A 15,320-nucleotide genomic window follows, 5' to 3' on the forward strand; every position below is an offset into this window, starting at 1 on the left:
ATTTAAAAAGGATAGAACCTTAACATCCCAATTTTCCACATTCAGTTCCTATCTCTCAGAGTCATCCTCAATGAAAATGCATCCAAACCATATAGCTCCTACTACTTTTAAAGTGAAGGCTGTCCCACCAAAAACCAATTAGAGTTTTTTTCTATGATGCTAGAAGGTCAAATATCCTTCTCAAATAAGCCTCAAAAAAGCTAACAGGTATAGATTTGATCACAGAAATAGTTAAGTGGAATGAGGCTTTTAATAATCACCAGAAAGATAGGTAATGCTAGCTATCTGAGAATTTGATGACTTTGGTGAATAAAAGATGCTATACATCTTATTATGATATCACTAGTCACCAGTGAATTATCAGAAAGGTGAATTTACTAACAATGTTAGCTGGTATTCTCATTGTAATTCTACTAATGCTAAGAGCAACAAAAATAAAGACTTAGCCACAAATGAAGATACTTAAAGAAATTATTACTTTATCAATATCCTTCCTTGTATTGAGTGTTTTAGTTCATGTCTTTCCTCACATTATATTATGTGAAGACTTATGGAACATTAAGTATCTACCAGTTAGTTATTCGTTAGCAAGTAAACGGCCCGCCTTTAGGTTAGGAATTGTATTACTTTTGTGGTGGCTTTAAAGATTAACATAAAAAAATAATTACCCTGAAAAATATATATAACTTAGTAGAAATATAAGTAAGACACACATACAACAATAGCTATGCTATAAAACAGGGGTTGGCAAACTATGGCCCACACACCAAATTCAGTCAACTGCCTGGTTTCATATAAACTACAAACTAAGAATGGTTTTTATGTTTTTAAATGGTTAAAAACATCGAAAGAATGTTTCACTTTAAGTGTTACATGAAATTCAAATTTCAGTATCTATAAATAAAACTGTACTGGAAGACAGCCAGGCCCATTCATTTGCCATTTTACTCATTGTCGATGGCTGCTTTTGTACTACAACGGCAGGGCTGCGTGGTTGCACAGAGACCGTGTGGCCCACAGGGCCTAAATATGTACGATTTGGCCCTTTGTGAAAAAAGTTTGCTAGCCCCTGGTACAGAGCATAGAAGGTTAATGCTTCAACAACAGAGTTCAACAGATTACTTAAAGTTTTAGACCAGGGAACTGTATTTAGGAAGAGATCTATATCATGGGCCTTAACGAATGAGTAAAAGTTCAGTAAGTAGAGAGAATCAGCATATAAATAAAGATCCAAGAAGGACCCAGAAACAGGACAGCACAGAATATGTTTGGAGATGAGGCAGAAAGAAAATCATCAAGATGTAAAAGATGACTGAATGTTAGAGAAAAGAAAAAAGGAAAGCAAGGATATCTAAAACTTTGAGTCAGAGGACTAAAAAATTGGTGGTATTATTCATAAAAATGAACAGACAGAGATAAGGTCTAGAAGAGGGCCAGGGATAAACACATGGAAACTGAGAAGGCAGCAGGGAACCCAAATAAATATGCCCAACAGGCCACTGAAAATACCTGTTTGTATCTCAGACTGAAGGTCATAACTGGAAAAAAGCTGTGACAGTCCATATAAAGGTAAAAAGTAGTAGCATTTTCATTGAATATAACTCTGAGAAATGCATGTAAAATTATTTAGGAGAGAATATTATAGAAAAAGAAGGTTAAAGACAAAAACTTAGTGTTTTGTGTGGAATGTCTATACTTAAAAGAAAAAAAATAGAATGAATAATTACTGAGGCAGAAAAGAAGTGTTCAAACCATAAAGGTGAGAAAGAAGAAAGTTTTAAGGAGGACAAGGAAAAACCATGCTACACAAGAGCATTGCAGTAGCTATTTGTTTTGTTTTGTTTTTTAAGAATAAGAAACAAGCTTGTTTTTAACAAGAGAGATGGAGCTAATGAAACAGGAACTGATGATGCAAGAGAAAGGATAACTGAAGTCATATTCTGGAAGATGGTGGCAAGACTGTATGACAGCAGAAGTGAAGATTCCCATTGAGCAGGATGAAGGCCATTAATGCTTTGAAACAAGGAGAGGCAGAACAGTACAAAGATAATTTGAGGTGAAGAGCAGAAAAGTTCATGTGTCTCAAGTGGGATGGACTCAATCAACTTAAATTAGGAAAGCCAAGAGTAAAGCAATCAAAAAAAGTAGGAGTTAGAGGACGGGGGAAAAAAACTTAAATTAGTTCTTGCAAAATTAGAGATAGGGTTTAAAAAGTGGTGACAAAAAGATTACCAAAGAGTAATCTTTTGGAGCCAAGAGAAGATAAAATAAAATAAAATGAATTAATATAGCCCCATCATATGATAAAATAATGTGAAAGTCCTGATTAGTATAAGTTTGTGCTTTTGCTCCAACAGCATTCAATTAAAAAAGAAAGAACAAAAGCAGAAATAAAAGGTTATTCAATGTTAACAATTTCTCAAAGGAGTAAAATGGAAAAGCATTAAATCAAAGGATTATTTGATGTTGAAAATACCATCACTTTAACTGACCAACAGGTTCAAGCTTAGTAAAGAGTTAAGTAAAGGTGCAAAGTGTTAAGGGAATATAATAGGGAAAGACCAAAGGACCAGAAGCCACAAAGATAATCAATAATAATATAATACAAATGAAAGGATCAGAGTATTTGATAGGAAAGATGTTTTGTGTATAAAGTCTTATATTTGAGATGTCTATGGAAAATGTGGATCTGCATGTTGAAAATTATAACTTTGATGTCAGCTGTCTTGAATTTGCACATTCAGTGCAGCAAAGCATTTGGTAAACACACTAACGTGAGTGCTAACAATGCCAGTGAGGAGTGAGTAACTTTGAAAGAAATATTTGAATTCAGTACCTGTTATGATATACTACGGCTGTATAGGCTTCCTTTGAAAATTCTGAACAGCTAGATTTACCAAAGATTACCTGTAACAAATAACAGCACGTTGAAACTTTGTTGTAATAAATGCTGGATGTTTCATATCTATGTAAGAATTTGTCTGATTTAATAACTATTTGAGAACAATGGGCAAAAATCAGCCCAATGAAGAATAATGTGCCTACTGACGTTCATTAATAAGTTCAACTGCTTAATTCTAAATTTATAGACCCATCTGACATTCAAACATTTGAAAAATTTCTATCCATTATATTCATATCTATTGGGCAATAAGATACATTTCTTTCTTTTTTAAGAAGGTGAAGATTTCATTTTAAAATCTGGATGTAGCACATCATTTGGAATTTATGTAAGAAATATGGTCCTAGAATGGTGCATATATCTACCATACAAATTGGTGGCTTCTTCACTAACACCGCAGTCATGCTGAAAGTCAAATATATATTATTTATAAATGATATTTAAAAATCCTATTTTAGCCCTGGCTGGTTTGGCTCAGTGGATTGAGTACCTGCCTGCGAACCCAAAGGTCACCAGTTGGATTCCCAGTCAGGGCATGTGCCCGGGTTGGGGGCCGGGTCTCCAGTTGGGGGTGTGCAAGAGGCAAACAATCAGTGTATCTCTCTCACACATAGATGTTTCTCTCCCTCTTTTTCCCCCTTCCTTCTCTTCACTCTAAAAATAAATAAAATCTTTGTTTTTAAATCCTATTTTAGGTATCATTTGCTTCCAGTACTACCTGCAAGCTACTCTACATGGAAGGGGAACAACATTTTAAATTCTTACACATGTTAAAAAAAATCCACCACATTAAAAAAATACTCCACTACTTTGGGAGGTTTAGCAGTAAAATTTATAGTCTTATATATATCTGCCTCTTGAATTCTAACAGCAAGCGGTGGAATATTCAGGCAGCCCATTAGAACAATGGCCTAATGATGTCACGGTCACGGCTGTGATTCTTGGGTGGGTGAGACAGTTAGGCTTACAATGTTATCTAGCCATAGATTAAACTCCTGTGTCTAGCCAGCCATCTCTGCATATGCACGAATAGGTACTGCAGACATGCCATCATACTTCCATGAACACAACTGGTAAAAACAACTCAAAGTGTATTCCTTATACAAGGGAATTAAGTAACTAGCACCATCCCAAAATAAAAAGAACATACTAAACAGGTATTTTGTCTCTTTTTACAGTATCTCAAGTGGGTCTTTATACTTTAAGGGTAAGTAAACTATAATAATTATGACTTTCCTAGATAACTCCAATTTTATGAGTTTGCTAAGAATACTATGTTTTTTATAAAATGTTTTTCCAGTGCCAGAATTAGAGTTTATCATATTGACATTATATGATCAAAAAATTACCTTAGTCCTTATTTTTTTAAAAAAATAAGCAAGCAAGATGTGTGTTTATACATGCGTTCAAACCAACCACTCACATAAACATAAAAGTATTATATTTTCATATGGCCAATAACGCACAAATAGAGGAATACAGTAGCTTTTTTTCCTCTGAGAGGCTATCATTTTCCACAAAGTAACTCACTTATTTTTATAACATGAGTGATATATAGTGGAAAGTGTTTGATTTTCAACCATTTGACATGTAATTTTAGTCATTCATCAATACAAACTAAGCACCAATTATGTGCCAAGCACTAAGATAGGCATCAAGATATAAATATGAGTGAGATGTGGTCCCTGCCCTCAAGGAGCTCACAGTCTAGTGGATGTGATGAGGAAATAAACATATAATCATAAAGTGGTTAGGTCCATAAAAAAAGTGAAAAGATGCTATGGTAGCACCAAGAGAGGGAGTGGCCTAACTGTCAATGGGGCTGGATGCAGCTAGGGATCTGTAGTGGAGGCCATAGAGATGCTAAGACAAGGAAGAGTTTGTTAGGCAAACAATAAAACAGATTATTTTACATATATTACATTTGTCATAAAGTCAAATTTATACGGCAATTCACATATAAAATAACAAAGCATCTATTTTTACAAGCCAGTATCTTTTCATCAACTACAATAGTATTCATTCCTTCAGCAGAAATAAAGGGCTAGTAAAGAATATGAAATGATAATTCAAACCTCAAAAATAAATTTTATATTTATTCAACAAATATTTATTCAACATGTATTGTATGCAAGGATCTGGAATAGCTGCCATAGAATACAAAGATGAATAATTTGTGCTTGCTGTTTTCAAGATCTAAAAATGCTGATGAAATTGAGGCAATAGGAAAGAAGAAAAGATACAGCTTTCCTGGTTAGAAAGTCAGAACTTGATTCAAATGACTGACATAGAAGGCTAAAATAAAACTGTTAACAATGTACTTATTCTTAGCTCATTTGCATTCCACTAGGGTTGTCAGAAGTAGAATATCTACAGTGACAGATGTGCTATTCCATATGTTACTAACTTCAAGTTGAGCCAAAAATCTACTTTCATGGAAATGCATTTATTAGTGTCCCACAAATACTGAATCACAATTTGGACAATCAAGAACTGCCCCCCTACCCCCACCCCCGCCCCAGCCTCAATCTACTATTTTTGACTCACCTTCCATTGCTCTGGCTTACTGGCAACTCACTCCTGTATCTCCATTGAAGGACATTCCCCAACTTTAATTGCTTTCCTTCCCCCACTATCTAGACCCATTATCATTAACATTTTCACTAGATTTATGGCATTCTCTCCTATCATTGAACACCTAAGCCTTTAAATAGACATCAAGCTGCTATAATTAGCACATACCTTGGTTCTCAATACTGGATGCAAAATGTAATCCCTGGGGGAGATTTTAAAATACCGATACTTGCCTGGTCCCCACACCCAGAGATTATAATTTCATTGTAACGAGATTCAGTCTGGACATTGGTATTTTTTTAACACTCCCCAGGTGAGTGTAATACGCAACCAAAGTTGAGAGCGATGGCCAGAATTTCTTAACAAAGATGGGAAGAACCATACATATTAGAATTACCAGAAGAACATTTTCAAACTATACCACAGCCCATTACTTTCCACCTCCCTTGCCTGGCCTTTCATTCTAAATAAGGAGAATCAGAATCACAGATCCCAAGATAGAGGAAAGTTATCTGTGCTTTGTTAGAGTACTCTAGGTAATTCTGATCTGACCCTCTTTTGAAAGTCACCATTTTAAAATTTTATGCACTTATCTCATATCTTCTAGATTACAAGTCTTATTCATCTTTGTATCTCTGGGAGTGCCTTGCATTTACCAAATCCTCAATAAATAAGACTTCAAGTAAATTTACTACTATCTGTATGAAAAGTAATACAGTTAGAAATTTATTTTTTAAAATCACATTAATTTCCAGCTTAAAGGTGCCAACTAAGTAATACTACCTCCAAAAAAAGTCTATATGAATTACATACAAAGAATAGGAAAAGTAAAGAACATATCTTACCGGCATGGCATTGCTCGGATCCTCCCCATACATAAACTGGACTTTCACCGTTATATTTCTGGCAGAACCTTGACGATTGGCGAAATTGAGACTCTGAGGGTATATGTAGAGAAGATTTCTGTGAAGGCAATAGTATACATGACAGTGAATAAATATCTGAAAAAACTATCACATGTCACGAAATAGATGAACAAATACTGAATTACTAATATTTGCTAGCCACTATGCTAAGTATATCCACATACAATCATTTAAACAGATGGCAGTCAAATACACCCCGATTTTGCAAATGAATTGAGGCCCAGAAAAGTTACGTAATTTTCACATACAACCAAGTAAGTGGCAGAGCTGAAATCAGAGTATAGGTCACTCAGACTTCTAAACACATGTTCTTTCCTTTACAAGAGGCTTTTGGGAAACAAATGAGTAAGGACTGAAACATTACTAAAAAATTAAAAGAAAGTTTGAATGTTATCTTATTTCCTCCATGCATGTTTAAATTGGACGACATTTCTAAATGCAGCTTTTATATAAATGTGATCAAGGATTTAAGTGGTATAATACAAATTATTATTCAAAAACATGTATGACAATATGGTAAGTACAGCAATGTACCTACAGCAATGTAAGTACAGCAAATTATTATTCAAAAACATGTATGACAATATGTAAGTTACTATGAAACAATCACATATTACTCTCCATTTCACTACATGTCCAGTTTATAATCTTGCATCTTACACAACTTTAATAGCCCCTGCTGCCAAAACAGAGGAAAAATAATTCAAAAAAGTATTTCAACACAGAGGAGAAAAAACTCACCAAAAGAAAGAGCTCAAAGAGAAAAAGTATGAGTGTTACTCTACCTGAAGACTAATGTTGAGAGTTGATAAACAAAACTTCAAGCATAATAAAGCCCTGATAATGAACTGCTTGAGCATGGAAAATAGGTTACATTTTCAGGAAGGTGTTAGGGCAATGGAGAAACTTGAAATGAACACACCCTTTGATCCAACAAACCCATCATTAGTCTAAGGAGAAAACTACACACACATACAAACGGTGTTTAAAAGAAATTCACTACACTATTTATAATAGGATATAATTACAAATAATTGTAAGGAAATAAAATGCTCATTGGTACTAGATTAATTAAATGAATATATTAATAAGGAATAGCATGGAGTCCCCAAAACAACAATGTACAGTAGTATTCATTCATGTAGAAGGAGATACCCAACATGTTGGATAAAAAATAGTGTGGGTTCCACAGCTGGATATATAGTGGCATTACCTTACTTTTAGAAATTTGGAGGGGGGAAGGATATTTCTAAAATATTCATAGTGGTTAATAGTGATAGCTCTAGTTTCTTTTTTGTAATTGTTTGAAATTTCTTACAGTGAGAATATATGATCTTTGTAATTAGAAAAAGTCATAAAGCAGTTTCTGTGGTGGGAGGATGGGTGTGTATGACAACAAGCATAAACTCTGAAAATCACAAAAGAAATGGAGAACAAAGAATCTGTTGTGTTCCAAATAGTCAAAAGTGTGAAAGGCAAATATGAAAAGGTTATGATCAGTCAGTTTCCTAATAAAAGAATTAAAGATCAAAGATGACTATGACTAACCACTAAATTCATCAAAAAAAAAATTCTATAGGAAATAATTATTGATTCTGTACCAGGGAAATAAAGAAAGATTAAAAAGCCATCCTCAGTCTTGAGGGCCATACAGTCTGATGGAATAAAGTGCCTATAAACAGACCATTTCACAACAATGTAGTGTTGTGAGAAGTATGCAGAAGCTGGGAGAGAAAGAGACAGTTGACTGTGGGGAAATTTCATCTTCTACCTCTGCAACATATTTTTTGAAGAAATTGCACTATTTTTGTGTAGATTTTTCCAGAGGCTATATTTTATTGATTGTAGCCCAGTAGTGACGTTTAACACGTTCCTCTGTTTTCTGTAAATTGGCAGTTGGATCTAGAGTCTTGCTCATATTTAGATTCAAATTTTTTTGGTAAGATCACTTCATAAATGATACTGTGTCCCACTATTAGGAAGGAAATGTTTGGTTATTGTTTCTCTTTTTGTGCAATTAGTAGACAATGGAGATTAATGCCCAAATTAATTAGTAAGGGGTTGCCAAAAGGCAATTAGCCAGGGTTTACCACATTTGAAAATTCATTGTTTATTTAGTAGCTGGAATATCTCTATGAAGAGTAGTTTTCCTCATCTACTATTTTCTTAGCCAGTGAGTTATCATATGAGAGGGAGGAATAAATGCTTGATTCTTTTCCATTATTTGTCAGTTTGCAAAATAATCAGTCTTTTCTTAGCATTACTTTTAAACTCATGAAGCAAACATATAAATTAACAGATTTCAATACATTGCAGTTATTATCTTTACTGGTGTTTAAATTGCCCCATCTTTGGCAAATGAAAAAGCCAATTCAAGCTGGCTCCGAAATCCTTCTGATTCAATCATAGTAGTCTTTCATGACTTCTTGCTGTCTATTATGACAAGATATTCCAGGTTCTTCTTACACACCTTCTCCCCAGACTTGGAATCAGCCATTTCCCCAACAAGCTACAGTTCTTTGAATGACAAATGTTTTTCCAAGCCACAGACTGGACTCTCATTGTGGGCTACCCATGGTTTCTAGGCTATTACAGTGTAAAAAGTTATGAAGAAATGTTTTTGCCATGAAACATATCCTGAATTCATATTGATATTTCAAATTCAAATTCAAGATTATAATAAGGTTTTTCATCTTTTCAATCTTGCATCTATATCATTTTCCTATACTAAGAATCATTTTATCAATATGTGGTGTCCTTATCACTACAGCTTTGGTTTTCAAGTCTATTTTGTCAGACATAAGAACTGCTACCCCAGCCTTTTTTTCCTTTCCATTTTCATGAAATATCTTTTTCTATCCCTTTACTTTTAGTCTGTGTGTATCTTTCAATCTGAGATGGGTCTCTTGGAAGCTGTATGTATATGTGGGTCTTCTTTTCTTATCCATTTAGCTACCCTATGTCTTTTGGTTGGAGCATTTAAGCTATTTACATTTAAGGTGATTAATGATAGATACATATTTAGTGCCATTTTATTGTTAGGCTATTTTCCTCTGTTTTTCTTTTATTTCCCTCCCCCTGATCCTCCTCTTCCCATTCCTTCTCCTTCAAGCAAGCCCTTTAACATTTGTCACAGCACTGGTTTGGTGTTAACAAACTCCTTTAGGTTTTTCTTGCCTGAGAAGCTCCTTATTTCTCTTTCGATTTTAAATGATAGCCTTGCTGGGTAAAATAGCCTTGATTGTAAGTCTTTGTTTTTCATCACCTTGAATATTTCATGCCACTCCCTTTTGGCCTGAAATGTTTCTGTTGAGAAATCAGATGACAATCTAATTGGTGCTCCCTTTTATGTAACTACCTGCTTTTCTCTTACAGCTTTTAAGATTCTCACCTTGTCCCTCCCTACGAATCTCATTGTGGTGAAGTCATTTCTTCTCTCTGTCCTTGGTTATAAGGCTTCTCTCCAGCCTGTGTTCAGTTTTTTATTCAGGATGATTTCTGTAAATTTAGTTGCAATTCAAGAGTGGTCCTGTGAGGAGTTAGTGTAGCTTCCACCTACCCCTCCACCATCTTGTATGTCTTTGTATCCCTTTTAATACAACCCAACTCCATGAGGGCAAGGGCCTTATCTATCTAGTTAAGTGCTATATTCCCAATATCTAAAATAGTGTCTCATGTTGAATGACTGATTGAATAATACAGAATACACACAAATATTTAGTAAGTTAACACTTCTGGGAGTTTGGATACCAGGTTAAATGGAAATAAAGTGAACATTATATATAAGCTATGCTTGCTTTCCAATGTAAGCAATACATTTTTAAAATTCAACTTGTCTCTAAAGGTGAAAGGCATGCAATTGAATCCAAATACTTTTCCATTTTAATATTAACTCCACTAATAAATTCCTACATAATCCTAGTAAGCCTTTACCTTGCATTTACAATATTCCTTCAGAGAAATTTCATTCAGCAGGGACAAGGAAATCAATGAGAAGTGTTGAGACAGCCAACTAGCCATTTAGGAGGAAAAGCTGAATTCATATTTTACCCTCTCCTAAAATAAATTCCAGATTAATCAGTGGTTTAAATAATAAAAATAAAAATACTAGAAAAGCTTTAAAGTGACCATATTTTATAGGTGAGGAAGACATTTGTGAGCATTAACCACAAAAATGATAAAAGACAAATTTTAAAACCTCTATAGAGCAGGTGATACATAAACATAGAAGAAAAACAAATGAAAAACTGGAAAAACACTGTTACATATATGACAAAGAGCATCTAAAATAGGTAATTAATTCCTCAGATCAGTCAGAAAGAGACAAAAAGAAAGGAAGATTAAGAGTTTGATGGAGGGTATTATTATAATACTCAGGGACTTCACAAACAGAGCAAAAGAGATGGCCAACAAAATAAACTACATATATTTGCCTATAATATTTATTGATTTTTTTTGTCTTTCTCATTCAAAGCACTTGTAAACATTCATAGGAAAAGAAGAACTTTTCATATATTCTTGGTAGGAGTGTAAATAGCATACCCTTTTGAAGGATAATCTGACAAGAAAAACAATAACTTAAAAGTCAACATCTATAACATATGGAATAGTGTCAATAAAAATAAAGAAAAAATAAGTCAACATCTATAAACATACTGTATGAAAACATTCATACACATACATAAAGACACTTCCTATGTGTAGTATTTGTTTTTTAAGTATATTTTATTGATTATACTAATACAGTTGTCCCATATTTTTTCTCCCCTTTATTCACTCCACCCTGATCTCCCCTCCCACCAGCAGTCCTCCCCCTTAGCTCATGTCCATGGGTTGTACATGGAAGTTCTTTGGCTTCTCCATTTCCCATAGTATTCTTAACCTCCCCCTGTCTATTTTGTGCCACCAGTTATGCTTCCCTGTACTTTTTCCCCTATCCTCTCCCCTCACTCCCTGCTGATAACCATCCATGGGATTCCTACTTCTGTGACTCTGTTACTGTTCTAGTTGTTTGCTTAGTTTGTTTTTTAGGTAGCTCTGAGGTTGTCGTTATTTTATGGCACATGTTTTTGATGTTCTTCTTCTCCTTTGATAAATCCCTTTAACATTTCATATAATAAGGCCTTGGTGATGATGAACTTCTTTTAACTTGACCTTATCTGGGAAGCACTTTATCTGCCCTTCCATTCTAAATAATAGCTTTGCTAAATGGAGTAATCTTGTATGTAGGTCCTTGTCTGTCTTTCATGACTTGGAATACTTCTTTCTAGCCCCCTCTTGCCTGCAAAGTTTATTTTGAGAAATCAGCTGACAGTTTTATGGGAATTCCTTTGTAGGTAACTGTCTCCTTTTCTCTTGCTGCTTTTAAATTTTCTATTTATCTTTAACATTTGGTGTTTAAATTATGATGTATCTTGGTATGGTCCTCCTTGGGTCCAGTTTCTTTGGGACTCTCTGAGATTCCTGGACTTCCTGGAAGTCTATTTGCTTCACCAGATTGGGAAAGTTTTTCTTCATTATTTTTTCAAATAAGTTTTCAATTTCTTGCTTTTCCTCTTCTCCTTCTAGCACCCCTATGATTTGAATGTTGCAATGTTTAAAGTTGTCTCAGAGGTTCCTTAGTCTCTCCTCATTTTTTTGAATTCTTGTTTATTCATTTTGTTCTGGTTTATTTTTTCCTTTTGTTCCAAATCATTGATTTGTGTCCCAATTTCCTTACCTTCCCTGTTGGTTCCCAGTATATTTTCCTTTATTTCACTTTCTATAACCTTCACTTCTTCCTCTATTTTGGGTCCATACTCAATCATTTCTGTCAGCCTCCTGATTACCATCTTATATGCAACCTATCTGATAGGTTGGCTATTTCCATGTCACTTAGTTCTTTTTCTGGAGTTTTGATCTGTTCATTCATTTGGGCCATATTTCTTTGTGTTGGTGTACCTGTTATGTTGTAAGGGGTGGAGCCTTAGGTATTTGCCAGGGTGGGGCAACCCACTTCACTGTGCTGTGATGCTGTGCGTGGTGGAGGGGTCCAAGAGGGAACAATGTCAATTGTTCAGCTCTCACCCACTTTCAGTCAATTTCTTCCATACCCACAAGCGAATAGGGTCCTTTCTGGTGCTGATTCCTGGGTGGGTAGGCTTGTGCACATTCCAGGACCCTGTGGGTCTCTCCAATAAACTCTCCTGTGAGGCTGGGAGTTTCTCCTGCCATAACCCCCAAAGGTTTTTACAGCCAGAGGTTTTGAGGCTGTAGTTTCCCACCCTGGAACCATGAGTTGCTCGGTCTGTCTTGCTCCCCAGTTGTCCCTCCCAGTTTATCTGCACATGAATGTGGGACTGGCCAGTCCACCAGTTGCTACCTTGCCCACCTGGTCTGCTCCCTTGTTGTATGTCCTCCTCCCCTGGCTTCCCATCTCCATCCTTTCTACCAGTAAATGAATATTTCTTCTTTAACTCCTTGGTTGTTGGACTTCCATACAGCTTGAATTTCTGGCAGTTCTGGTTGTTTTTTGTTTTAAAATTTGTTGTCCTTCTTTTGGTTGTGGGAGGAAGAAAAGCGTATTTACGTACACCTCCATCTTATATGCATAGTGTTTATAATTAGCAAATTGAAAACAACGGAAATGATCACTGATGGGGACTGATTAAAGTGTATCCATATGATAAAAGAGCATGCAGCCACTAAAAAAAATATGACAAACCCATCTGTACTCATATGCAAATAAATTTTAAAATATTACGGTTTTGAACTGACTTATACAGGTAGTATACCATGAACTATATATATAACACAATCCCGTTTGTGTTTTACAAAACATTGATTAGCTAGTTATACAAGGATTCTGACACGACAGACTCCAAAATGTTAATAGTGAAGTCAGAATTTTCATTTTTTTACAGGTTTTTGAAATATCTGAGTTAGTATTTTCAACATAAAACATTTAACATTTACTAATAGTGAACATGAAAACAAGTGAGATAAATAAAATTATTCCTGGAAAGATCACTCATCTTCTAGATCTGCATTGTCCAATAAAATAGCCTAGTAAGACTATGAAGCACTTTATGTGTATCTGTTCTAATTGAGATACAGAGATATATTGAAAGATAAAATACACATCAGCCAGTGTATATTCAGAGGACTTAGCATTAAAAAGAATATAAAATGCCAATTCATATTTTTATATTGATCAATGTTAAAATAATTGATATATTGTATTAAATAAAGTATACTATTAGTCCTGGCTAGTATGGCTCAGTGGATTGAGTGCTGGCCTGGTGAACCAAAGGGTCAGTAGTTCGATTCCCAGTCAGGACACAGGCCTGGGTTACTGGCCAGGACCCCAGTATGGAGGCACATGAGAGTTAACTGCACATTGATGTTTCTCTTCCTCTTTTTCTCCCTCCCTTCCTCTCTCTAAAAAAATACATAAAATCTTTAAAAATATATACTATTAAAATTAATTTCACTTGTTTCTTTTTAGTTTTTTTTTTACATATATACCCTCACTATATTTACACTAGACAATGCTGTTCTAAACAAAGATAAAAAAAGGGAGCTAATGAATTCCTCTGGTATTATTCTTAGTTAATATATAAACATTTCTATTTATAAATGCATTTTCTCAATTACATTCAGAATCTTTCTACCAAATATATTAATTCAAAAATGAATGGTCACAGTTAAAAAGGAAGAAATTAAAAGGATACTATATTCAAAAGATCCCAAATGCCTTGTGTTTTACTTAGAGTTTTTATCTCCAAAAGATTGCACAACTTGTGGGAGGATAAGGGACTTTGGTTTGCTTGGAATTCAAACAAGGCTCCTAAATGACCTAAATTTCTAACTTGCTAAAAATTTTGCATATTAGCTCTTAGAAACTAGGAGTCCTTAGATTAGAGTCTAATTTTGCTTATCTCTTATTTTCTTTTGCATAAAAATTTTAAATTTTTATAACATTACTGATTATATTTCATCAGGGCTCTATTTAAATAGGTACAAGTTCATACAAAGAGTAGGTTCTACCTTTAATAATCGGTACTCAGACAGGACACACTGACAGATAAATGTAAAACCATTTATAAAATCACTGCTTTCATTACATTCCCCACATTGACACTCTTCCATCACTTGTAATTAGGCAAATTATTTAATTATATTCAATAGCATGTTATACTATTAAAAATTATCCAAATATTTCTGCCCAGACACAATATACTGTAAACCAAAAACTTATGACATCCCTCCAATCTATCTGTTAGTGTTACAAGTGAGGAATTATATAAATTGTGCAAAAAAGGTTAATATTATAGTACAATAACCCAAATGGAAGAAAATTCCTTCACATAGCCTCTCTTTAGTATTAATGTCCAGTTACTGCATGCATTGAAGGAGATACTTTTCAAATTCCTTTCTCTAAAAAGAATCTCCTATATCAAAAAGGGGTGAACATCTACTATATATAAAATATATGCTTAGAAAACTGCCATGTTATGAGTGCATCATTCTATTACTAATTCAATAAATATTTATTATTTCTCCAACAAGTAAGGCATTGTACTAAAGTGCTATAAAATATATAAATTAAAAACTGATATAGATCTTGCCAATAAATAGCTTATAGTACAATAAAGATGAGAAGTTGGCTTATCAACAAGAAAGTAGATAAAACATCAGGGTCAATAGTTCTAAGCCAGAAAAGTAGACAGTTTAGTTAAGAGAAGTTTCGAAATATGTCCTTCATGACCAATGATGACAACACTAACTTTACCCTTTAAAAGAGGGAGAAAATTCAAATTTGTTCACTAGTTCAGCATTTGCTTTTATAATTCCGTAACATGGACCACTGGTAAGGGCAAAATGAAAATAAACTGTAAGGAACATTTTGTTTTTCTTCTTCATTAGTCATTAGTGGA

General features: G+C 34.4%; 1 protein-coding gene across 9 annotated transcripts in view; it reads right to left on the reverse strand.

The window, feature by feature from the left end:
- Positions 1-15,320, reverse strand: part of DOCK7 (dedicator of cytokinesis 7) — a 213,865-nt gene that overhangs the window by 106,830 nt on the left and 91,715 nt on the right. For 8 of the 9 annotated variants that reach the window (XM_036026204.1, XM_036026202.1, XM_036026207.1 and 5 more), the window contains exons 15-16: positions 6,322-6,439; positions 2,837-2,907 (exon numbers count right to left, since the gene is read on the reverse strand). In XM_036026204.1, coding sequence (XP_035882097.1) covers positions 2,837-2,907; positions 6,322-6,439 — 189 coding nt within the window. The remainder of the gene's footprint in view (positions 1-2,836; positions 2,908-6,321; positions 6,440-15,320) is intronic. The other variant, XM_036026208.1, reaches the window with a different exon arrangement.

The sequence above is a fragment of the Phyllostomus discolor genome, chromosome 5, assembly GCF_004126475.2.
Source record: "Phyllostomus discolor isolate MPI-MPIP mPhyDis1 chromosome 5, mPhyDis1.pri.v3, whole genome shotgun sequence".
In the NCBI taxonomy this organism is placed as follows: Eukaryota; Metazoa; Chordata; class Mammalia; order Chiroptera; family Phyllostomidae; genus Phyllostomus; species Phyllostomus discolor.